The sequence below is a fragment of the Rhinolophus hipposideros genome (genome assembly GCF_964194185.1).
Source record: "Rhinolophus hipposideros genome assembly, chromosome: 22".
Lineage (NCBI taxonomy): Eukaryota > Metazoa > Chordata > Mammalia > Chiroptera > Rhinolophidae > Rhinolophus > Rhinolophus hipposideros.
In genome coordinates, this window is record NC_138068.1 from 24,919,909 (window position 1) to 24,945,264 (window position 25,356).

The 25,356-nt window shown below is 38.5% G+C and overlaps 1 protein-coding gene across 4 annotated transcripts in view; it reads left to right on the plus strand.

Annotated features, from left to right (window-relative positions):
- The window catches only part of PTPRA (protein tyrosine phosphatase receptor type A), a 123,103-nt gene that overhangs the window by 62,950 nt on the left and 34,797 nt on the right, over positions 1 to 25,356 (plus strand). For 2 of the 4 annotated variants that reach the window (XM_081033893.1, XM_081033894.1), the window contains exons 3-8: positions 3,589 to 3,667; positions 4,297 to 4,626; positions 9,422 to 9,448; positions 23,182 to 23,266; positions 24,440 to 24,513; positions 24,722 to 24,858. In XM_081033893.1, the coding sequence (XP_080890019.1) occupies positions 3,589 to 3,667; positions 4,297 to 4,626; positions 9,422 to 9,448; positions 23,182 to 23,266; positions 24,440 to 24,513; positions 24,722 to 24,858 (732 nt within the window). The remainder of the gene's footprint in view (positions 1 to 3,588; positions 3,668 to 4,296; positions 4,627 to 9,421; positions 9,449 to 23,181; positions 23,267 to 24,439; positions 24,514 to 24,721; positions 24,859 to 25,356) is intronic. The other 2 variants (XM_081033895.1, XM_081033896.1) reach the window with 1 other exon arrangement.

Below are 25,356 nucleotides of genomic sequence, written 5' to 3' on the forward strand. Positions count from 1 at the left end.
GAAAAATGACATCACAGTATAGGTTTAATTTGGTTTCTATGTTCATGAGTGAGGTTTTGCATCTTTTCATATATTTAAGAGAAATGTTTGGTTTCTGTGAATTGTCTGTTTCATATCTTTTGCCTATTTCTCTTTTGGATTGTTGATCCCCTTTTTATTACTCAGTAGGAGTCCTTTATTATATGTTAGGGAGATTAGACCTTTGTGAATGAGTTGGAAATATTTTTAAAAGATCCATTCTTTTAAAATAACGGAGGTAGTTTTAATGGAATGGTGGAAAAAAGAGGCCAGATTGCCATGGACACAACTCTTTCTAGAAATTTGGCCACAAAGTGGAGTAGAGAGAATGCTAGCTGGAGTTTTGATGTAGATTCAAAGGAGTTCTTGTTTTTTGTGTGTTTTTTGACAAATTCTTGTGTTTAAATGCTGTTATGAAAGGGAGGAATTAAATCTAGGAGACGGTGGTGGAGGATCTATAGGATAAGTAAGGTTCCTCCTAATGGACTGAGATTCTTAGAAGGAATTGCAGAAAAGGAGGAAATTTGTAAATATGGTGACTGGGAGTTAAGAGTGTCACAGTCCAATGGCTTCTGTTTTCTCTGAAGTGAAGCCAAGGCCAGTATCCAAGGGTGTGGGAGAAGATGGCTGCAGAGAACAGGAGGTCCCTTTAAATCACTGCTGTGGACAATTGAAGAGAGAGCTAAGTAGAAGGGAAATACAGAAAGATTGCAGAAGGTATTCAGGGTTCCACTGAGGCAGAAATAGTGAAATCAACCTTACAGGTTGTTTTATTTTCTTAAGCAGTATTTAGCAGTTCAAGTGTAAGGCTGACAGTAGGATTAGTTCAGGATTGGGGTTTTTTTTTGGGGGGTGGAGGTAGGCTGAGGTTTTAATTCCCCATGTAGGTGTAATAGAACAATATAGCAAAGGAATTTAGGATATTAGCAAGGGAGAGATTGAACTCATACCAAGTTTTCTTGGTTAAATAGAGAAAAAAATAGGACAGATATTGGAAAGAAAATTAGAGAGTTTTTTGGTTTATTTTTTAAGCTTATTCCATTTTTAAAACTTTTTAAATATAGCATTTTAAATAGCAACAATTTGAGTAGTTGAAATAAGTATTATTTATTTCAACTTTTTCCTATTTTCCCTATTGGGTATTTGGATTGTTTCTACTTTTCCGCTTAATGAATATCTCTGTATCATTTTATCCTGGGTTTCAGGTTATTTACATTTACTTCAGAATAGAACCTTGAAAATGCATCAGAAAACTTTTAAGTTTCTTGTATAATCGTTCTGGAAAGGAATTTGTTATTATAGGCTAATTGGCAGTCCTACCAGCATTTGCATTCTTTTCATGTGACTCTTACCAGTGTTGAGAAGAAAGAATCTTTCCTCTACCCTTCTAGGTTCTTTCTGCTGGTCTAATAATTAAATCAGCATGAGATACATTAATAAGAGAAAATAACCAAATTTAATTACAGATGTATGCACGGACACCCTACATACATGAGCCCATATACACAGGAGATTCAAAGACAAAAAGGAAATGAGGTATATGAGGTCAGATAATTAAGTTCATGAACTCATCCCAGAAAAAGTGCTACATACCTCATTGCTGAATATCAGTTACTCCTCTTTGGGCAAGCTATGCATCAATGCCAGCACCTAGTTCACCCTTCAAAGCAATTTTGGAACTCTTTTTTCTGGAATGGCCATGAGAGCTGTCGTTGTATTACCCTTGATGTCCTGAATGTTATCAAAATGTCCTCCTTTCAATATTTCCTTTATCTTCAGATGAAGAAAGAAGTCATTGCAGGCCAGATCTTGATGTTTTCTTTTGCAGAGCAGAAGTTTTTCATTTTAATAAAGTCCAACTTATTGATTATTTCTTTCATGTATCATGCCTTTGGTGTGTTGTATCTAAAAAGTCATCAGCATATCCAAGGTCATCTAGATTTTCTCTGTTATCTTCTGAGTTTTATAGTTTTGCATTTACATTTAGATCTGTGATCCATTTTGAATTAATTTTTGTGAAGAGTACGAAGTCTGTATATATATATATACATATATATATATATATGTGTGTATATATATATATATATATATGTATATATTTTTTGCGTTGTATGTCCAGCATCATTTTTGAAAAGACTATCTTTGCTCCATTGTATTGCCTTTGTTCCTTTGTAGAAGATCAATTGACAGGATTTATGTGGGTCTATCTGGGCTTTCTTTTCTGTTGCACTGATCTAGTTGTCTGTTTTTTTTCACTAATACCGCACTATCTTAATTACTGTTGCTTTATAGTAAGACTTGAATTCACACAGTGTTAGTTCTCCAACTTTGGTCTTCTTCAATATTAAGTTGGCTATTCTCAGTCTTTTGCCTCTCTATAAATTTTAAAGTAAGTTTGCCAATATTCACAAAATAACTTCCTAGGATTTTGATTGAGATTGCATTGAATCTGTAGACCAAGTTTGGAAGAACTGACATCTTGACAATATTGAATCTTTCTATGCATAAACATTGTTTATAATTGATTTCTTTTACATTTAAAAGCTTTTATTTTTTTCTGTTGACAGGTATTCCATTTTTAGTCTTTGTGATTTCTTACATTGCCTTTATGTTTAGAAAATCCTTCCTCATCTTGAGCTCACATACATATTTATTTATCCTCTTTTAAAAATGTGTTTTTAAGCATTTAATTCTTCAACTTAACCTGGGTATTATTTTGGTATATGTAGTTACTTTTCCCCAAACTATTCCCTATTGATTTATCAAGAATAGACAAATATACACATACAGTAATCAGCCTTCCAATCTGTTTCCTAACCCTATGGAGGGAATTGTATGCTTTCCCAATTTTGGATTATGGTCAGGTGGCAGGAGTGGGAAAGTGGTCAAGTCTTGTGTGTCTGCACCTTGGGACGGCCACCTCCTGAACCCATTTCCCTGCTAGGCAGGCATGGTCGCTGGTACCAGAGGCAAACTCCTGGGTTATATGTGAACCGCCTACATCTCCCCATCCTTCCTCAGGAGAGGCAAGTTCTGCTTCCCTTGGAGAGTAATGATGATAATTGAATTACCTCTAGGCTGTAGTGCCCAGGAAGATAGGACCTATGAGTGTATTGCTCCTCAGTTATTCCCATAGTACCTACCTCAGTATAACGCACAGAAATCTGAGTGGACGCATGAGCCACTCTTACTGGTGGGAATGTGCCACAGCCCTTTGACACGGTTTGAGGTGGAATGAAGGTTTTGGATAGCAGTATAATGTCTGCTTTGAAGGGCAGTACATTCACACAGTTAATTTACCGTCTCCATACTTCTCATCCTGGAGTGCAGCCAGGGCTGAGAATCACTGCTCAAAAAAGTTTGTTCTTATTAAGTCTTATTTGTATTAAGATTCAATTAAGTAGTTGGATCCCTTGGGAAATGTGCATATCAGACTCCCCAAAAATCATTGGTCCCATGTGCGCATTGTAATAGCTGGGAAGACTTTTCCCAAAATACTCCTTTGGTGAGTAGTTTGGACATAGTTACAAAAATACAGATCCTTACCTAACATGGCTCTCTCTTTTCCAGGTCAGCATGGATTCCTGCTTCATTCTTCTTCTGCTTGGCAGTACTCTGATACATGTCAGTGCCAACAATGCAACCACAGGTAAATTGTTATTTGATAAGGCTGATAATTTGGAGTAGAATTTTACTTTCACATTTAACAACTCAAAATTGAAGACATAGATGGTATTAAAGAAAGAAAAAATATTAAAGTTTTACTTAAAAGTGATAAATGGCTTTGGAAATATCTGAGTTGTAATTGTAGTGAATACTCAACATTGTTTTGTATACCATGCTATATACTACGACATAAACCACACACATACTACTTTAGTAAATAAAGAGATCATGGTGGTGAACACACAATGGGATTTATAGATGATGTAATACAGAATTGTACACCGGAAATTACGCAGTTTCATTAACAATTGTCACCCCAATAAATAAATTTTTAAAAAAAATTTAAAAAAAAGAGATCATGTGTTCATTCCTAAAAAGTAAAAAAAAAAAAAAATTGCTATTTAAGACTCCTACGTATTGATTCTGAGGAACTAAGAATTGTGTGTGTGTGTGTGTGTGTGTGCGTGTGCGTGCGTGCGTGCGCACGCATCTAATCTTCATTTGGTGTCCAGGTGTTTGAGAGTTTATTAAGACTTGTTGCTTTGTGCCTCATAGCTTTTGAGCTATTGCATTCTTCATATGATGTTTCCTTATTTTTTTTGGTGTTTGTAGTTTCACCTTCAGTAGATGTTGCAAGATCTGTTGAAACATTGGCAGTAAAAGAAGAGACCAAAACTTCAAATCCTACTTCTACAGTTACTTTTTCCGTGATACCAACATTCAGCCCAAATCTTACTCTGGGATCCACCTATGTAACCACTGTCAATTCTTCAGACTCTGACAATGGGACCACAAGAATAACAAGCACCAATTCTGTAGCCACTACAATTTCACCAAATGGAACATGGCTTCCAGATAACCAGTTCACAGATGCCAGAACAGAACCTTGGGAGGGGAATTCCAGCACTGCAGCAGCCACTGTAAAAACTTCCCCTCCTTCAGGTACTAGAGGTCATTTCTATTTGTTCTTTCTTTTGCTCTTTGAGTTTCTTTACCCTTTTATTATTTTGTTTGTGTTTTCTAGCCATAAAATTTCTTGAAATAAGTGAAATTTCCCAAGCAAAGTAATGAAAGCTAGATATAGGGAATTCTCAGGAATATATGGTTAACACAGGGTTAAGAGGAAAGAAGAAAGATTCTGGAGGATATCCTGCTTTTGCATGGCTTCCTGGTTAGATTGGGGAGGTTTAATCTTGTTGGGAGGTAGAGAAGGTTGAAAATATGAGTAAGAGAGGCGCTAATTAATGATGCAAGAGACTGAAGATGAAAGGATACAGAAGCGAAGTAATAGGATTAGCCCTGAAAAGGAAGGGATCCATGGAGACCATGGGAAGGAGAATGGGTCTGGATGTCCAAAACAATTAGATATGGAGTAGGAGGCCTGTGTCCAGGGGCGGGGTTAGAAAGAGGAGCCCAGGGAAACAGCGGGGTTGCAGTGTCAGTTTGTTCAGGGCTTCAGCCCAGCCTAGGCAAAGGATATCAAGAGAGTGTTCTCAGAAAAAGAAACATATATGATCCTTCCAAATATGAAAAGATGCTCAACCTCATTCTGTGAAATGCAAATTAAAGCTGCACTGAGATGCTAATTTTTTATAATATAAAATACATAAACCAAATACTAATTTAACCAAAAATTAGGATCTAACAATTATGGGAGGATTGGTAAAATGGTGGTGATGAGTAAGGTGTGTGGTTTCAGACTGTGACATTCTGATAGCCCCTAAAGGATTCCTTGTGTTTTACTGATATTGAATAAAAGTCACCAGTGAAATGTACTCTCAATCTCCTCTGAGACATAAAATGTGTTAACTGTATTAGAATGTCAGGCTTTTCTGACTCATTTGTGGAAGCTCTTAAATGTTAGGGAAATGAGCCCTTTCCCTACCTATGATAAAGCTTCAAATATTTTTCCCCAGTTGATCATCTAGCTTTTCTGTATTGTAGAAGCTATCATTAGCAATTTTTTAATCAAAAAATTTATCAGTTTAGCTATATGTTTTCTAGGTATTGGATCATATATAGGAAGGCTTTCCTGACTGCAGTATTATGACATAATTTTCCTATGTTTTCCTCCAAACTTTTCTTTTTTCTGTATGTTTGCATATATACATGTGTGTACTTAAATCTTTGACCCATTTGGAATTTATTCTCATGTAAAGTGTGAGCTGTGGATCTGTTTTTTCCCAAGCGGTTAACTACTTGTCCTGATACCCTTTAATGAATAATCTATGTTTTTTACTTACTGATTCGAAATGCCACCTCTATCATATATTGAATTCTGATACATGTTTAGTTTCCCATATGTATTTGAGTTCTGTTTCTCAGCATTTGTATTTTCTTTTTACCTTTTTCTCTGTCGGTATACAGAATCCCACTGTATAATAATTGTAACTTTGCAAAATACTTAATATCTGATGAGTCACTCTTTGGTAATCTTATTTTTTTAGAATTTTGCTAGAAATTCTTGATTATTTTTCTTCATGAACATTAGAATCAACTTGAATAACAAGAAAAAAGTTTTTGTTGGTAATGTTAAATTTATAGATTAACAGGGACAAATTGACATCTTTAAGTCTTCCTGTCCAAGAATATGGTGTTGTCCATTTACTGGTAGTATTTTGTATTTCTTGAAAGTGTTAAAATTTTTGCCACTGATGTCACACGTGCTTTGTTTAGTTTATTTCTAGATATTTTGAAGGTTTTGTTTGTTTTTTGTTAGTATAAATGGAGTATTTTCTTCCATGATATTTTCTAACTGGCTGCTGTTGAGATATGAAGGCTGTTGTTTTTTAATTAAGACATAATTGGCATATAATATTTTAATTTTAGGTGTACAACATAACGCTATTGATTTTTGTAGGTGTACCGGTCATCTTAATAGATTTCCTTAGTGTTTGGCATAATTTTCTTAAATTATCGTAAGTCTTTAAATCATCCCATCTGCAAATATCTACTCCTAATTTTTAGATCTCTTTCTTCCTTTTGTTTAAATAAATTGGTGAATACCTCAGAACAAAGTTAGGAAACAGTGGTAAAAGCAGACAGCCCTGTTTTTTACCTGACTAAGGAGGATGCTCGCAGTGGTTTTCCATTAAACATGGTCCTTACTTGTGGGTTGAGATAAGCATATTTATCACTTTGTTTCTGTTTTAAAGGGCATCTGTGTCAAGAATGAATGCTGAATTTTGCCAGTTGCCTGTTCAGTATCAGTGAGCAAGATCTATATGAATTTTTTCTCTTTTAATCATATGCTGTGGTGAATCATATTAATAGAGTTCCTAATTTTGACCTATTTACATTTTTGCAAAAACGAGTCAACTTGGCCATGTTGTATTTTTCTTGAGTGAACTGTTGCAATTTGGTTGATATTATTTGATTTGGGATTTTCCCATTGATGTTCATAAGTTATTTCTAAATGAAATTGATCTGTTTCCTTGTTATTTCTGCGATGTTCTGGTAAGTTTTAGTTGTCAGTATTTTGTTTAGCTTCATGGAAAGAATTGAAGTTTACCTAGAAAACTAATGCATTTCGTTCATGTTTTCAAAATTACTTGAATGGACTTGAGGAAAAATCATCTCAAGATAAATTTCTTACATAGCTATAAATATTTCTTTTGTTTTTTGTTTTGTTTTGTTTTTAGCGGGCGCAGCTCACAGTGGCTCATGTGGGGATCTAACTGGCAACCTTGGTGCTACCAGTACCGTGCTCTAACCAACTGAGCTAACCAGTCACCCCAATATGAACATCTCTTAATATGTACAGAATGTGCAAAAAAAAAATGTATACACATTTTAAGAAAGGAAAAAACTGTCTTAAAATTGTGATACAATGAATGACACCAGCATTCATTTGATTAACACCAGCTTTTGAGCGAACGTCATACTATATGTTGCTACCGTAATTCAATTCAACTTTGAAAAGTAATACATAGATAACATCTCTTAAAATGTGTACATTTTTTGGCACCCTGGTATATATTAAAGGTATAGATAGATAGATAGATAGATAGATAGATAGATAGATAGACAGACAGACACATATATATACACATACACACACAAATACATACACACATATACATGTATCACCACCATTTTACCAGTCCTCTCATAATTGTTACATCTTAGTATTTGGTTAAATCCGTATTGATTTATGCATTTTATGTTATAAAATCAGTATTTTATATTACTATGACTATGTAATATTATTACCTGCTGAGCTAGAGGTAAATGTGATTTTTTTTCTTGTACAGTCTTTTTCTAGATTTAATAATTGCCTTATATTTTTGTTTGTTTAGTTTTTAAGTGTGTGTGTGTGTGAGTGTGTGTGTGTGTGTGTGTGTGTGTACTTGTTTAGGTTGCCTAACCATTTATTTGATTCATGATTTGTTGCTTTTTCTGTTCCGAAGTACCTACTATTGTATGTTTAGTCTGTCTTTTTCACTTATTTCATTAATTTATGTTTTATTCTTTTTTCTTTCTGTTTTTCTTAGCTTTATTTTGTGCTTTTTCCGTCTTCGTGAACTGGATGCTCAATTTGTTTATTTGCATTCTTCCCAGTTAATTAATATATTTAATGCTATGGATTTTTTTATAAGCATAGCTTTAGCCTTTTCCCACATATGTTCCTGTAGGTAATTGTATTAGTTAGGGTGCAGTCTAAGGTACTCTGAAAAAGGCACACCAAAATTCAGTGACTTAAATTAAGGCAAAAGTGTCTTTTGCCAATTACATTCCAGAGGTAGGCAGGGGGCTTTGCTTTATCAGGGACCAAGTTTCTTTCTTCTTGTGGCCCTACAATCCCAACAAAATTATCCTTGTTTGCTTAGTCAGAGATGGTTCTCATCAGTGGGTTCTGGTTCCAGCTCCTGAGAAAGGTGAACAGAGGCAGTGGGGACAAATAATTTCCTTTCTGAAGGATGTGACCCAGAAGTTACCCTCATCACTTTTGCTCACTTCCCATTGGCTGGAATTCTTCATATAACTATACCTAGCACAAAGAAGTCTGAGAAACATAGTCTCTAGCTAGACAGCTTTGTGCTCAGCTAAAAAAAAAAAAAAAAAAAAAAAGTTGGGTTTTTTGTTTTTTTAAAGAAGAGACTGATATTCGGGGAGAGTTGATGAATTCTGCCAAGACTGATTTTACAGGCTTATGGGTGTTTTTTTTTTAGGCATTTTGCAGTTTTGTTTTGTTTTTAATTTTCAACTGTTTTCTTACTTTGTTAATTTCTAGTTTTATTGCATCATGATAAAAGAATATTGTCTATTATTTCTACTGTGGGGAATTTATAAGGGCTTGTGGATAATCTTTGAAAAGGTTTTCTCTGTTACTGGTAGTATATCGAGTTTGGTCTATACCAATTAGACTTTCTTGCGTATTATCATTTAGGCCTTTTATATGCTTAACTTAATTATGCCCTGTTGCATTTTAATGACCTGAAAGACATAAAGACCTCTAATACCATTGTTTTTGTATTTCTCTTTGTATTCTTGTAATTTTATGAATATTGATGCTACATTGTTTTTGTACTCAGAGAGAAGGACAAACCATTGATTAAAGTTTAGTGAATCTGGGAATCTTGTTCCCCAGTTGTTGGAGGGTGCCTCATTCTAGCTCCAACATATACAAAGAGGAAAGTATCTATATTCCTAGAGTTTATTTTGTCTTACCTTAGATTGAATAGTAATGTTTCTCATGAATTTGAGTGAATGTTTCTATTTTTCACTTATTACACAGGTAATTCTGACTCGAAGGACAGAAAAGGTGAGCCACTCACCTTATGTCTGTTGTTCCTTTTACAGTGTACAGTGTTTGTCGTGTTTCCTCTGCTCACAGTTCGTAGTAACCTTGTGCATCTGTGGCTGTCATGTACTTACTTGCCCTTAAGTTGTTTCCATAGAAAAAGAGTAACAGAAACAAGTACTCATGGTATTCTTAAATGTAGATTATGGATTCTAACAGCTATGATATATTTTAATAAGTAGTAAAACAACTGTATTTTACTTTATCATGTTACCTTGTTAATATTATTACCCTTTAATGATATCAGGCCATAATTTATGCACCCTAGGTACATAAAAACTTACTAATTTTTAGGTCATAGTTACCTTTAAAAATCCTACCTTTGTGTTGTTTTTCCCTAGTCTATAAAATGTCGACCCTTTGTCACTTTCTATGGATTTAATGGATTTTCAGCCCTCAAGTGTAAAGTCCCTATGGCTGGAGATACAATGTCGGTGGTCTAAGCAGGACCGCTAAATCCCTTTCATCAGAGAACCGAGTATATGAAGTCCACGAAACTGCTTATGTTCTCATGTGTTATTTTTTAAATGTATTCCAAATTATTTTGGTAGAACCAGCTTTTTTCCTAATAATGGTAAAATATATATAACATTTACCATTTTAACTATGCACTTCAGTGGCATTAAGTACCTTCACATTGTTGTGCAACCATCACCACCATCCATCTCCGGAACTTTATCTTCCCAAACTGAAACTCTATAACCCATTAAACAGTAACTCCCCATTTCTCCTTCCCCCAGCCCCTGGTGACCACTATTGTGCTGTCTGTCTCTATAAATGTATCTATTTTAGGTATCAAATTTAAGTGGAATCATAACATACTTGTCCTTTTGTAACCAGCTTTTCCTTCAAAGCATTTTTACTGGTTTTAAATTAGATGATTTGTGTAATATATAGTAATGTATTAAATCCAGTTCTGGCATTATCTATCAAGTACCTCTTTACCATGAAGTCATTGGTTATAAGTATACACTCCAGTTGTTATTAAGTCTTCACTAGTTTTACATCTCTATTTCATTAATTTTGTTCTGGGGGAAACAGACTCTGAGACAGAGATTTGCATGCAGCAAGTTTATCGGGGCGTACTTTCTCCCTACAGTACCTGTGAGGCAGTAATGGCGACAGTATTGGGTAGGGGGAGGAAATGAGATGCCATGCGGTTAGAGCAAAGATAGCAAAGACTTTAGCTAATCCCACAGGAAGCTCTGGAGCTGGAAATAGGGGTCAGAAAGAGCCTTTCCCTTGACCAGGCTACTCCCTTAGGCCAAGGGCAGTTCGTGGGGAAGAACTTGGCTGAGAGCCGTTAGCTGCCAACCCTTCCAACAGCTGGGGGAATAGGTGCTTTGGTCCTGAAGGAGAATCTGTAACATCTCCTTCTGTTCCCATGAAGTTCTAGCAAGATAGTGATGCATGCTCCAATTCATAAATAGAGGTTTTTCCCATCGAAGGAAATGCTGTTGAATGATTTTGATATACGTAAGAGGGCTGGGGAGTGAGTGCCAAGGTGGAATAGTTGGAGAGGCAGTGTTAACAGTAGTTAAAAGCGTGGGCTCTGGAGCTAGACCACATGGTTTTGTGTGTTGACTCTGCAACTTACCAGCAGGGTGGGGTAGGTGTTTAACATCCCTGTGCCTCATTTCACCATTTGCAAAAGAGGATAGAAACAGAATTTCCTTCCTAGGGTTGTTGTGAGGAATTAACATATGAGGTCTGACAATTGAGTTCGAGAACTCATCCTAGAAAAAGTGCTACCCACCTCATTGCTGAATTTCACTAGGGTCACGTTCGAAGTTCTCCCCTTGGGAAGCTATGCACTGACTCTAGCACCTAGTCCACCCTTCAAAGCAATTTTGGAACTCTTTCTGGAATGGCCATCAGAGCTGTTGTCGTACTACACTTGATGTCCTAAATGTTTTCCTTTCAATGTTTCCTTTATCTTCAGGTAAAGAAAGAAGTCATTAGGGGCCAGATCAGGTGAGTAGGGAGGGTGTTCCAATACAGTTATTTGTTTACTGGCTAAAAAGTCCCTCACAGGCAGTGCCGTGTGAGCTGGTGCATTGTCGTGATGCAAGAGCCATGAATTGTTGGCGAAAAGTTCAGGTTGTTTTTGTCTAACTTTTTCACGCAGCCTTTTCAGCACTTCCAAATAATAAACTTGGTTAACTGTTTGTCTAGTTCGTACAAACTCATAATGAATAATCCCTTTGATATCCAAAAAAATTAGCAACATCGTTTTGACCCTTGATTCGGCCCGACCGAAATTTTTTGGTGGTGGAGAATTGGCTGACTTCCACTGTGCACTAGACAGTTTGTTTCAAGGTCGTATTGGTACACCCATGTTTCATGACCAGTGATAACACGGCCCAAAACATCGGCTTGCCTTTCCAAATGATCTTGGCAGACTTTGACTCTCCTTTGCTTTTATTCATCAGTGAGCTCCTTCGGGACCATTTTTGCACACACTTTTCTCATGCCAAGATTTTCTTTCCTTTTTTTTTTTTAAATAAATTTTTATTGGGGAACAGTGTGTTTTTCCAGGACCCATCAGCTCCAAGTCAAGTCATTGTTTTTCAGTCTAGTTGTAGAGGACACAGCTCACTGGCCCATGTGGGAGTCGAACCAGCGACATTGGTGTTATGAGCACTGAGTTCTGACCAACTGAGCCAACTGGCCGTTCCCCAGATTTTCAGTTAAAATTTTCCTGTTTCTTTATCGATGTTTACTTTGTCTGCTATGCTGCTTACAGTCAGCCGATTTTGATGCACAATTTGATGAATTTGTGCAATGTTTTCATCAGTTCTGCTTGTTGTTGGCCGCCCTGACCTCTTTTCATCAGTGACGCATTCTCTCCCCTCAGAAAAACGTTTCATCCATTTGTACACTGCCGTTTTCTTCATGGCATTATCCCCATAAACTTGGACTAATGTGTCCCTGATTTCACTTCCACTCTTGCCAAGTTTAACAAGAAATTTAATGTTTGTTCCTTGCTCTAATTGAAGCTCAGACATTCTTGCGATGTCACACAAAAACACACAACAATAACGAATGCCACTCAGCAAGACACTGTCACACATTGACACAAACACATCTGTGAGACACTGATATTCCGAGGTTGTGAAACCTTACAGCATTGTTTGTACAGTGCTGCCAGTGCTGCCAGTGTAAGCGCACGGTGGCAAGTTCACAAACTTAATTGTCAGACCACATATGAGTTGCTTGGCTTAGTGTTGGGTTGGCACATAGCAGTTGCTCAACAAGTGTTGGCTATTCCATTGTTATTCCTACTACCATCCATCTCTACTCTGTTACAGTTACTATTAGATGAGAGACTAAGGAGATCAGGAATCTTAGCCTGAGGAGATCAGGAATCTTAGACTAAGGAGATCAGGAATCTTAGTTCATTCAGGACTCATTGAAACAAGGGCACTCCTAGGCCTCCTGGAGGCTGGTGTGTGAGGTAGCTCTCAAGGGAAGGTTATCTTGCAACCATACCACCACAGCTGTAGACATTAGCTAGTCCTGTACATTTTAAACAAAATTCTCCATAAACCCCTCTCATCCTACTTTTAACATTAGGATTTTCAAATGAAGATCTTATAACTGATAATTGTTAAATAGCAAAAACACCGGATAAAGCTGTTAACCATAGTTTAAATTGTTTTAGATATACAATACGGTAAGTCCTCACTTAATGTTGTCGCGAGGTTCTGTAATTTGCAGCAACAGGATATAGCACGAAACCATTTTATCATAGGCTAAATGAAACTCATATAAACAAGAGTTAAGTTCCTGTGGCATCTCATTAACATAATGAAATGACGTTGGACAAAACGTTATTCGAGGACCTGCTGTAATCGTTTGTATAATTTTTTTTTAATCTGGAAATAGTTTCCTGTTAATATTTGTGAAGGAGTCCTTGAGCTAGAGTTCTAGAACTGGGCAAGATAAGCATTCTACTTACAGAGTTTCTACTTACAGTTTCTCAACTATCAGATCAGATCACTTGCTACCCCGGGCTTTCTCTTCAGTACTTTTCTAGAGTTGGAATCTAGAAAGGGGTTGACATTCTTGTTCAAAGAGGTATTTTTGGATTATCATAGTAAGTGACATTATTATTGTGAACTCCATTTATGATGGCTTCCCTAAGCACCTTTAATAATATATTTATTCAGTACCTGTTAGATACTGAAGATTCCGGAAAGAAAAATGTTCCGTCTTAATGGAAGAAACACACGAACACCAGGAATCAAAAGTCCACTCAGCTACGTGCTATTGGATATACCACAGACAGTGCTGTGAGAGAGCTTAAAAGACTCATTGTAACCTGGGGAGTGGCGACGAGGCATGGGGATGAGCTTTGGGCAGTTTAAATTAATATAGTAACCGAGGAGAAGGAGGATGTACCAAATCGGGTAAAAGCAAGGAGACACGAACAAGTAAGTCATGTGTTTGAGGAACTCTGCACAGTTGACATGCATGAGGTAGGAAGGCCGGAGGTCGCCTCAGCAGAGTAGGCCTGGTGGTGCATTGATCTAAGAGTCAGGACATCTGCTGGTGATGGTAAGGAAGGAAGTGACATGCTTGGATTTTTGTTTAGAAATATAACTCCAGAGGCCTTAGGGAAGATAGATGGGCAATAGAAATTAAGGTTTCTGAATGGTAATTTGGCCCAAGACAACAGTGATTGGGTTCGTGAGGCAACCTGGTGACTTTTGCTGTTTTTAGAGCCAATAGGAAACACTTAAAACATTACAACTCTGCCTTTGAGAGTTGATAAATACTTTTTTCAAAAAGTTTGGGGACAAGACGAATAAATGGGCCTTAGGAATAGAGGCTAGAGGAGTATGGCTTTTACTTCATTGATTGTTTTTGTAGTGACCAAAGTGTAAGTCCTAAGGTGACTGACGTGTCACCTTATGTGAGGTGAGCCCTTAGAATAATACGACCGTTTGTTTTCTTGGAAAGGGGGGTATAGCAAATAAACAGCTGTTGTCTCAAAACACCATTTTAGTATTTTTGAAATGCTGCCCCCTGACTGAGTCTAGGAAGTGAAATTTTGCTGGAATCGGTTGCAGGGAGAGGTGGGGAGAGCAGGGAATGACCTGGTGTGCCTGCCTTGCCTGCATCATGCGAGGCCACTTCTCCAGGGGACCCCCAGACCAGCCTGAGCATGAAGAGAGGACAAGTCTGGCCAGTTCAGGAGGGGTGACTGATCCTGAGCCTGTCTCCAAGTCTGAGGTTTGATACAGGGAGCCATAAGTTCTTTCCGATTTTTGTAAAATAGATCTGAGTCGTCTTCCCTCGCAGAGGCCTGGGAACATCTTTACTACCTGTATTATCTTTAACTGGATCAGAAACCTGGATGGAATTCAGAAGTCAGGAGGTAAAACTGACTTTTATCATAGAAGACTGTTCTGGCCTGAAAGCTGGTAGCAGTTAAAGTATTATTGGTATTGTACTTAGGGAGAGTCTGGAGAATAGTGTTAACTTTGTGTTCTTGCTTTAGATTTGCAGCTGTGTAATATGGGCAAGTTAATCTCTCTGCTCAGTTTCCTCATCCGTAAAATAGGGTTAATAATGGTATCTATCTTTAGGGTGTTAGGGTAATTGAATGATATGTGTATGGTGCTTTCCTCTGTGCCTTCTACATAAATGCTTAAACATTAACTGAAATAAATTTTATTAATTTTGGAGTTATCTGGCTAACTGACTCTTTTCTTGTCATTTGCTTGTAGTTGTCAACTCTATACAAGTGACCATAAACAATTCTGCACTGTGTGTGCCTTCCTAATACTCCATTCAGGACTTTTTCTGACCACCCCATATTACATCACAGAACACCTCCCCCCATTCCTCTTTTACCCTGCCATATTTTTCTTCATAGTACTTATCACTACCTATGTTATATATTTCCTATCTGTTGTCCTGTTTCCTCCACTAATATAAGCTTCATGAGGACAAGGAACTTTGATTTGTAGTCTTAGGACATGCCTAGCACAGCAGCCACTCAATATATATTTATTGAATGAAAGATTAAATATTGAGCACAGAGATATCAGGGGGTGATATTGAATCCACGCCGTCAAGAAGTTTATAATTTAGTGGACATGTAATCAGTGACTTTAATTCAATGTGTAAGAGTTGTGTCAGAGTAGGTATGTATTGTTATGGAAATACAGTAAAGGAACAGTTACAAAAAGAAGTGATATTTGCGCTAGAATTGTGTAAGAGGAGAGGTGGTGGTAACATTCTAGATCAGAGATCTGCAAACTTTTTCTGTCAAGGGCCAGAGAAAATAATTTCAGTTTTGCAACCATACTATCTGCCACATCTGCTCAACTCTACCGTTGTAGTACAAAAGCAGCCATAGACTATGTAAATAAATGACCATGGCTGTGCTCCAATAAAATTTTATTTACAAAAACAAGTGGTGGGCTACATTTGGGCTGTAGTTTCCCTGTTCTAGACAAAGGAACCCTCCTGAGCCTAGGAAATTGTACTGACGTTCTCGACTAGTATGTGAGCTTCTGGATACCAAAGGCAAATCTTTTCACTTCGTATCAGGCACTTGGCAAATGTTGCCTCCTTTAAATCTTACATTACCTGTAAGATCTGGAGAATGATGATATATTTGCATTTTGTAAAGCATTCCACAAGGGTTCCAAGAGATTGTCACACTGCTACTAAATAGGATAGTAGAGATTTGAACTCCCTGGTCTCTGATCCTAAAGCCCCAAGTTCTGAAAGTGGCTTTCTTTTGACCTCATGTTGACGTGAAATTTTGGCTAGATAAATAACTAGGTTCAGAGTCCTTCCTAAGAACTTGATAGAACATTGATAAGAACTTGGTAAGAACATTGACTTCTAGCAATCGTATTTTATTTTTTTTCTTTTTATTATTATTTTTTATTATTTTTTTATTTATGATACATAATGCATCAGAATTCAAAATTCTCATTAATTTTTTCCCCTTATCCCCAACCCCCCCCTGCCCCCGCCCATCTAACAACTCTCGGTTTTTTTCTTTGTGTCCTCAAAACTGTCTCTGATTGGTTCATTCACATATTCTTTTCTTTAGATTCTGCATATAAGTGAGATCATATGGTACTTGTCTTTCTCTTTCTGACTTATTTCACTTAACATAATGTTCTCTAGATCCATCCATGTTGTTGCAAATGATAAGATTTCTTTCTTTATGGCTGCGTAATACTCCATTGTATAAATGTACCACAGTTTCTTAATCCAGTCATCTACCGATGGGCATTTCGGTTGTTTCCATATCTTGGCTATTGTGTAAAGTGCTGCAATAAACATAGGAGTGCATACAGATTTTTGAATTGGAGTTTTGGATTTCTCTGGGTAGATGCCTAGGAGTGGAATTACTGGATCATAGGGTAGTTCGATTTTCAGATTCCTGAGATACCTCCATACTGTTTTCCATAGTGGCTAGCAATCGTAGCCACTGTAGGGACTCGTAGCCAATCTGTAGGGACTCTTTTCTGTTCCGTTGGACGTTTTTAAGGATGGCTTGTGATTGGTTGATTTCAATCCAAAATTTCAAAAGTTTTGTCAGAATGCATCTAGGTAAAGATCTTTTTTCATTATTACCATTCAAACCTGATGGTCCTTTTGGCCTGATAAAAAGAGAACTGTCTTATGTAATTTCTTCTCCTTCCTTACTGTTTTCTTCTTAGGGAATTCCTGTTGAACAGATACTAGGACTCCTAGATCTATCCAGCTTGTCTTTTTTCTCTGCTCTCATTTCCATCTCACTGCTTTGTATTCTGGGAACTTCCATGATTTAATCTTTCACAGTACTTATTTTTCATTATGTCTATTCTGCTGTTCAGCTTTCTGTTGAGATGTTTTTTGCTGCAATAATTTAGTTTTCTAAGAACTCTTTCTTAATTCTCAGATTGCTACTCTCCCTCCCCATTTTTTGTCACACAGTTACAAATGGTAAAATACACATGGAATTTACCATTTTAACGATTTTTAAGTGTACAGTTCATTGACAGTTGTGCAACCATCACCACTATCCATTTCCATAACCCTTTTCATCTTATGAAATTGAAACGTCATACCCATTAAATAATAACTCCTTATCCCCCTTCCAGCCCCTGGCAACCATTATTCTGCTTTCTGTCTCTGAATTTCACTATTCTAGGTACCTCATGTAAGTGGAATCATACAGTATTTGTCTTTCTGTGATGGCTTATTCACTTAGCATAATGTCCTCACGGTTTATCCATGTTGTAGTATGTGTCAGAATTTCCTTCCTTTTTAAGGCTGAAAATATTCCATTGTATATGGAGACCACATTGTGCTTATTTATTCATCCATGAATGGACAGTTGTTGGTTCCTTCTACATTTTAGCTATTGTGCCTAATGCTGCTATAAACATGGATGTACTAATATCTCTTCAAGACCCTGCTTCAGTTCTTTTGGGCATATACCCAGAAGTGGACCTGCTGGATATGGTAATCCTATTCTTAATGTTTTGTGGCACTTCCATATTGTTTTCCACAGCAGCTGTACCATTTTACACTTCCACCAACAGTGCGCAAGAGTTCCAATTTTACCACATCCTGGCCTATATTTATTTTATGTTTTGTTTTGTTTTTATAGTAGCCATCCTGACAGGTGTGAGATTGCTCCTTATTTTATACAGTAGCTTTTAAAAAAATTAATAGTGTCATCTTGCACAAATTGCAATATATTTTTTAAGATTCTAGTTCTTGTATATACCTCTTCTTCCCAGGACTGCCATTGTTGTGCTTGGTTTTTGTGAAGGTCACCTGTAAGGCTCTGGTTGAGCTTTGTCCTGGAGCATTGAATGGACTGGAATGTGCCCATAGGTGTCCCTTCAGGAGCATAAACAGGAGCGTATCCTAAACTAGAGGTTCAGTCATGGTTTAGGAAGTTGGATACAGCTATCCTCTAGGCAGAGCTGCCTTTCTTTCTCTTTTCCCATTCTTCATCTATTGTGGCTGCCTAGAATTATCTCAGGTACCACCCTTGTTCTTTTTCTCTCTTCAGGGCCCACCCAGGAAACCCTCTGTGGACCTAGTATACCTAGCAATCGTGTGCAATATATAGGTCTTCCATGGATGTCAATTCTAACCAAACCAAAAAAAACCATGTATGAGACAATCAGGGATATTTAAACAGTAACTGAATATTAGATTATATTAAGGAATTAGTGTTGCTTTTTAAATGGGATAATGGTATTGTGATTATATTAAGAATCCTTATCTCTTAGTGATACATACTGAAATGATTACAGTTGAATTGATATGTCTCAAATTTACCTTAAAATAATCCAGTGGGATGGGTATGGACCAGTAGTTCTCAGTTCAGGGCGATTTGCCACTCTAGAGGACAATTGGCAATGTCTGCAGAGGATTTGGCGGTTTACTACTGGCATCACAATTTAGGGTTTACTACTGGCATCTAATAGGTAGAGGCCAGCGATACTCTTAATCATCCTACAGTGCACATGAAAGCCTCCGCAACAGAATTATCTAGCCCAAAATGTCATTAGTGTGAGGTTGAGAAACCCTGATAGAGATGGAAAAAACTGGCATGTAGTGATAATGTTGAAGTGAAGCAATAAGTACATAGGGATTTATTGTAGTGTTCACTTTACTCCTGTGCAGTTTGAAAGTTTCCCATAATAAAACATTTCAAAATATATATATACCATTTTGTTTTTAAAAAAAAAGGCCATCACTCTCTGTGAACCCCACACACACACCCCCAACTCTGTGAGCTCTGTGTTCCCAGCTGAGTCTGGGTAGGACACTACTGCTTGTTACTCAGCCTGTGAGTGTACTGGTTTGGCTTTGGCAAGACTTTGGTTAAATACCATCCTCCTACCCCAAGGCTCACTTTCATCCCCAGTGGGTTGATTCTGAGCTTGAGATGCTTCCAGGCCCAGACTGGTAGGACCAGTACTTACCTTTCAGTTGCGGGTTCCTTGGCTCTGATTGATCTCATCAGCAGGCCAATCCCATCTGGTTTGTCTTCCATAAACCCCTCAAAGGCTGTGGTCTGTTGACACCACTCTTTGCTACCTTCCTAATATGCTTTTGATTCATTGGTATTTTTATATTTCTTCTATGTCCTTTTAGGAAGAGAAAGAAGTAAACTTACTGATTCAGCTCACTATTTGGAGCCAGATGTCTCTAATTACTTTTTTAAATACCTGATGTACAGCCCTCTGTGACTGGCATTTAACAGACATATTTAGTGATGGATGAATCATTAATTCTTTATTCTTTCACTCAGTGTAGTACAATTATGTGTGAAATTCTGTGCTAAGTTTTAGGTATATGGTAAGAAACAAAGCAAGTATGTAATTCTTGCCCTTGTGGAATTTATGGTTAAAGGAGGGACGCCTCAATCAACTAAACTCAAATATATAATTACAAAGCGTGAGAGATATTATAAAGGGAAATAACAGGGTACTCTGGGAGAAGAATAAAGAAAATTCTAACTAACATAATATATGCTAGTTACTGTGCCAAGCACTTTACATGGGTAATCTCATTTAATCTTCAGAATAACTAATTTTAGAGATAAGGAGACTAGGATTTAAGATCCTGATTTAGTGTTAGGAAGCAGAAAAGATCTCTCTGGGAAAGGTAACACTTAAAATGAGAACTGGATGACTGAGGAGTTATCCAGGCAAAGAATGGAAGGAGGGTATGTAAAGCAGAAGGAATAACATGTTCAGAAGCCTGAGGAAGGAGTGAACTGATCGTGGACAGATGCCAGTGGTTGAAGTTTAGTGACAAGGAAAGAGTGGTGGGAGATAGCGTAAGCAGTGGGCCTAAATGGGGGAGGGGGTTCTGGGCCAGGGGAAGGATATTAGATTTCCTGCTACAGGCTTGAGAAACCATCGCAAGGTTTTACATATAAGACGAACATTATCTGATTGGCTTTCTTAGAGATCACTCTGCCTGCTTTGTGGAGAAGGTATTGACAGAGGACAGAGGCTTACTGTGACCGAGATAAAAGAGGATAGAGATTTAGACTACAGTGATGGCAACAGAAGGGAAAAAAGGCAGAAATTTTTGAGGTGTTGGTTTTAGCCTTAAAACATATTACTTGCAGCTGGGTTGGATATAAAAGATAAGCATGAGGAAGAAATCAAGGGGATTTCCACATTTCTTACTTGAGCAACAGGGTAAATGGCTGTGCTAGCTTACGGAATGTTGAGGGAAAGGTTTTAGACAGAAAGTTTGCATTGCCTGTGAAATTTAAAGTGGCACATAGACTCAGAAGAGAGCTCAGAAGAGAGGTATGACCAAGCAGCGCAAATGTGGGAATTGCTAGCATATCATTTCTGCTTACAGCCATCTGTCTGATCAGATCAGCTAGATAGAGTGTAGAGAAGAGTGCCAGGGACAGAGCCCTGAGGAAATTAGACATTTAAAGATCTGGTATTGGAAAAGGAACAACTAGCAAAGGAAATGTGATGGAGCAGCCAAGAGCAAGAAAATCAGAAAAGTGCTTTGTTGTGGAAACCAAGAGAGGAAAGTTCTTCAAAGAGGAGGGAAATAGTCAGCCAGTTTGAATGCTCGTTTTAAGATGAAAGCCACATACCAGGGTGTGTTTGAACATTGCCATCAACAAAGAAGCTTCGTATAATATATCCCATCTCTTAAAAAAATAAGACTTTCCACCCCCATCTCCCTCCCATGTGCTCTTCCTTTTCTGTGCATCCCTTTATAATAAAAGTCCTCACCTTAAATAAGAAATCAGTATCTTACTGTCTCCTCTTTCCATCTTTATTTCACTCTATATAGGCTTTCTCACCAACTACTCAACTGAAACCACTCTTGAAAAGGTCACCAATAGCTGCCATCTTGTCAAATTCAGTTTCACTTCTGTCTTTATCCAACTTAATCTTTCTGTAGTAGTATCTGGTTGAGCTGATTACTCTCTCCTTTTTGAAAAAACTGTTCTTGGCATCTATGAGACCATATTCTGTTGGATTACCTCCCACTGCATGACTGCTGCTTATGAGTCATTTAGCTAGCAGATCTTTTAAAAGAATGCAAATCTAGTTATTTCTCTCCTCTGTTTAAAGTCCTCCAATCACATTGTGTTTCTCATCGCATTAAGAATTAAATCCGCACTCATTACCATGGCCTACAAAGCCCTAAGTCTTCTGGCTCCTGCCCACCTCTCCAGTCACATCTTGTACCAAAACTGGCCTTTGTGCTATTTCTTGAACCTGCCGAGCTCCTAAGGGCTATTATGCTTGCTATTCCCTGTGCCTAGAAAACTCTTTGCCTAGATCTTTTTGCATGGTTCACTTATTCACATTACTTAGACCTCTGCTCAATATAACTAACTACTTTAGACCGTCCCAAACCACTCTGAGATAGCCAGTCACTGCCCTCCCCAGCCCATCACTCCCTAATCCCCTACTGTTCTGTTCTTCATGGCACTTGTCCCTGTTTGAAATTGTCCTCTTGTTTATGAACAGTGTCTCTTCTTCCCCCAGAATGTAGGCTCTCTGTCGTTGTCTGCCCAATCACTTGTCTGTTCCCAGAGTCTAGCACAGTGCCTGGCATATAGTTGCTGATCCATAAATATTTTTTGAATGATTGCTGCTAAGAGGTTGAATCAGATGAGGATGGGAATGTTTCTGTTGCATGTGGGAATATGCCATTTGTCAATGTCCTTGATGAGCATTTTAAATGGAGCACTGAGGGTAGGCATCAGAGCAGAAAAGCCGGAGGTGAAGAATTAGAGAAAAGACAACTGTTGTGAGAAGTTAACTGTGAAGAGAGACATGAGACTGTTGGTGATTGGAGGAGGGTAAATGAGGTCAAGACCAGGTGACAGTAATGGATGTAATCCAGAGCATCCGCGACAGGACTGACTTTCACATGGGAAGGACATGTCCTCCCTTTAGCAGGACGGAAAACTCAGATTGGTTGTGTAATTCGTGGTGGGAGCTTGAGAGTAGAGGAGGATGAGTCAGCACTGGTCAGCTGCCATGAGAAAGGAGGCTACGTATTGGTGGAAAGGAAGCCAGCCCCAGGGAAATGGAAATCCAAGGGCCTGCCTTCCCTAAACCAGCTGGTGCTGTACTTGGGGTCCTGGTAAAAGGTGGCTATGGAAAGAGATAGAAAAGAATACCCAGCACTTTTGGATATGTAGTGCTTAAGGATCTAATAATGTCTCCTTGTGTTAATCAGGAATAGAATTCTCTGTGCCAGGAAACCATTTGGATTTATGATAGGAAAATTGTCCTTTTTCCTTCTCTCCCATATTCCTCTAGATGGAGCCCACGGAGGCTGGGAGAGAGGACATGGTTGGCCCTGCACACCCAGCTTGCCATCAGGATGTGTTCATGCTTTCAAATATTTGAGCCTTTTTTATGTGCTAAGCACTGTTTTAGGCTCTATAACAATGAAAGAAACAAAGTCTCTGCCTTCAAAGAGCTTTTATTCTAATGCAGGGAGACAGAGTAAACAAATTTATAAGTCAGAGATGGGGTAGCAGAAGATGACCTCTCTCTCTCTCTATCTGTCTATCTATCCATCCATACCCTGCCATCTACAGAAGCATTGAATGAGCCCTTCCTCCTCATTTTGGTGTTTCTCTGAGCAGCCGACTTGAGCCCTCCATCCATTGTACACAATGGTAACATGTTCTGTTCTCTTGATTTCAGATGAGACGCCAATTATTGCAGTGATGGTGGCCCTGTCCTCTCTGCTAGTGATCGTGTTTATTATCATAGTTCTGTACATGTTAAGGTGAGCATGCGAGCTAATGCTTCTCCATTCTCTTGGACTCTCTTTCAGTACGCCAGGGTCTCAAGTCCATGCAGTCCAGAAGACAGTAGGATAAGGACAATGAATAGGATAGAGGGGAATGACTCGTGATAGTGCTTCTGATTAAAAGTCTACTTAGAAATGGTTTAAAAACTCTACATAGTCTTCCTCAAGACTCAGCCCCTCCCCTTGGCTTCCATCTGTCCAACTCTAGCCCCCCAACTTTAGTTCAACCTAAAGCCCAGGGTGGTGGTTTGGAGGTTAACGGGAAAAGCCATAGTCTGTGTTATTACTGATAGGCGTTTAAGATCTTCAGATCTAACCCTGTTAAAGCAACCCCCAAAAGTGCCCTGGTGCAGACTATGTGCTCAATAAAGGCCAACTTTATTTCAAGTTGGGGCTTTGTCCCCAAAACCCTCTAGGACTCCTTATCCTGTTATGCTGAACTAAACTATGTGAGTTATTGGGTTCCCCTTTCTGACTTTCTTTCAGGGTTCTCTAGATATTACTACCCAAACAGGGAACAAAAGCTGGGAAGGGGAACCCAAGGGAGAGAAGAGGGAAGTGTATTTGTTCTCTTCCTGCCGAAGTTACTGCCCTAACTAATTGAGTTTAATTCTGCCCTTATCCCTGGCTTAAGCTGCTCTGTGCTCCTTCTCTTCTTCTGCGGGGATAAAGAAAGGAGGAGCTTGTGCACCCCTATAATTTGTCATGTGTCTCTACCATTCTGCAGGAAACTTGTGGCCAGACCTGTTTCCACCCAGTCTGAAGCTCTGGGTTTCTCCCTGGTTCCACTGAGAAAATTTTATTTGATGTGGATATTCTTATCTCCTCCCACTATATTCTACCCACTTACCCCAGTCCACCCGGTATGGCTGTGGTCTCTAGCGAGTCCTGGAACCATTGCTGCTCGGAGCTACATAAGTTAGAATATACTGTTGGTGTTCCCTGGGTTGCATTCTAGTGTGCTGAAGGTGAGCAGGAGTGCCATGGAATGGAGCTGCCTCAGCTTGTGCAGGACCTGTCTGTAAAAGAGCCTCTTTATTTGGTAAAGGAGATTTAGAAAGACTGAATTGATAAGTGGAAATACAAAACCAGTGATTGGTCTCTTCCGCCTCTGTGCTTAGTTTTTCATTATGAACATTTTCTCATTAGGTTTAAGAAATACAAGCAAGCTGGGAGCCATTCCAATTCTTTCCGCTTATCCAATGGCCGCACTGAGGATGTGGGTAAGGCACCCCTTAATGGTGTGGGAACCTTCATGGAGAAGAAAATCAAGAAATTAGTGTTTTCCCCATCCTAAAAGGGGGGAAAAAGACTTGAAAAGAACAGCCCTAGTTCTTGGAGGCGATCACCATGAGAGAATCCCCGATTTAGTCTCCAGAGAAGGGCTGGTCCCCAGGGCGCCTGACCAACCTTCCCCCTTGTGCACTGCAGAACCCCAGAGCGTGCCACTTCTGGCCAGATCCCCAAGCACCAACAGGAAGTATCCTCCCTTGCCCGTGGACAAGCTGGAAGAGGAGATTAACCGGAGAATGGCCGATGACAATAAGCTCTTCAGGGAGGAATTCAATGTGAGTTCTTTGCTGAGACTGATGTGTCAGCAGGGAGGAAGGCAGACCTAAGGTCTTGGGGATAGAAAACAGGTTTCTAATTGATTAAGAGGTGAGAAGATTTTTACCAAGTTCATCTGATTCCTTCCTGTGTGATTATGGACAAGAAATGAAGAAAGATTTGCCTTACCTCCCTCATTTACCCATCCATCTTTTCATTCATCATTGCATCTGTTACTTTGTTTAATAAGTAGTTATTAAGCATCTAATATGTGCTAGGTGCCAGGAATTTGCTGGGGGGCAAAAATAGATCCAGTCCTTACACTCAAGGAACTCGCTGTCTAGTAGGGAAACCCCCTTAAACAAGAACAAAAATAACTAAGTTCAAACAATATAGGACATGAAGGTCTGGTGTATAGTGGTAGGGGCCTGTATTAACAGGTGGCCTGTTAAGAGTGTCTTAAGTAGACAGTAGAAGTAGTTCACTGTGGAAAATGAGGACCATGGCAGACTACAGAG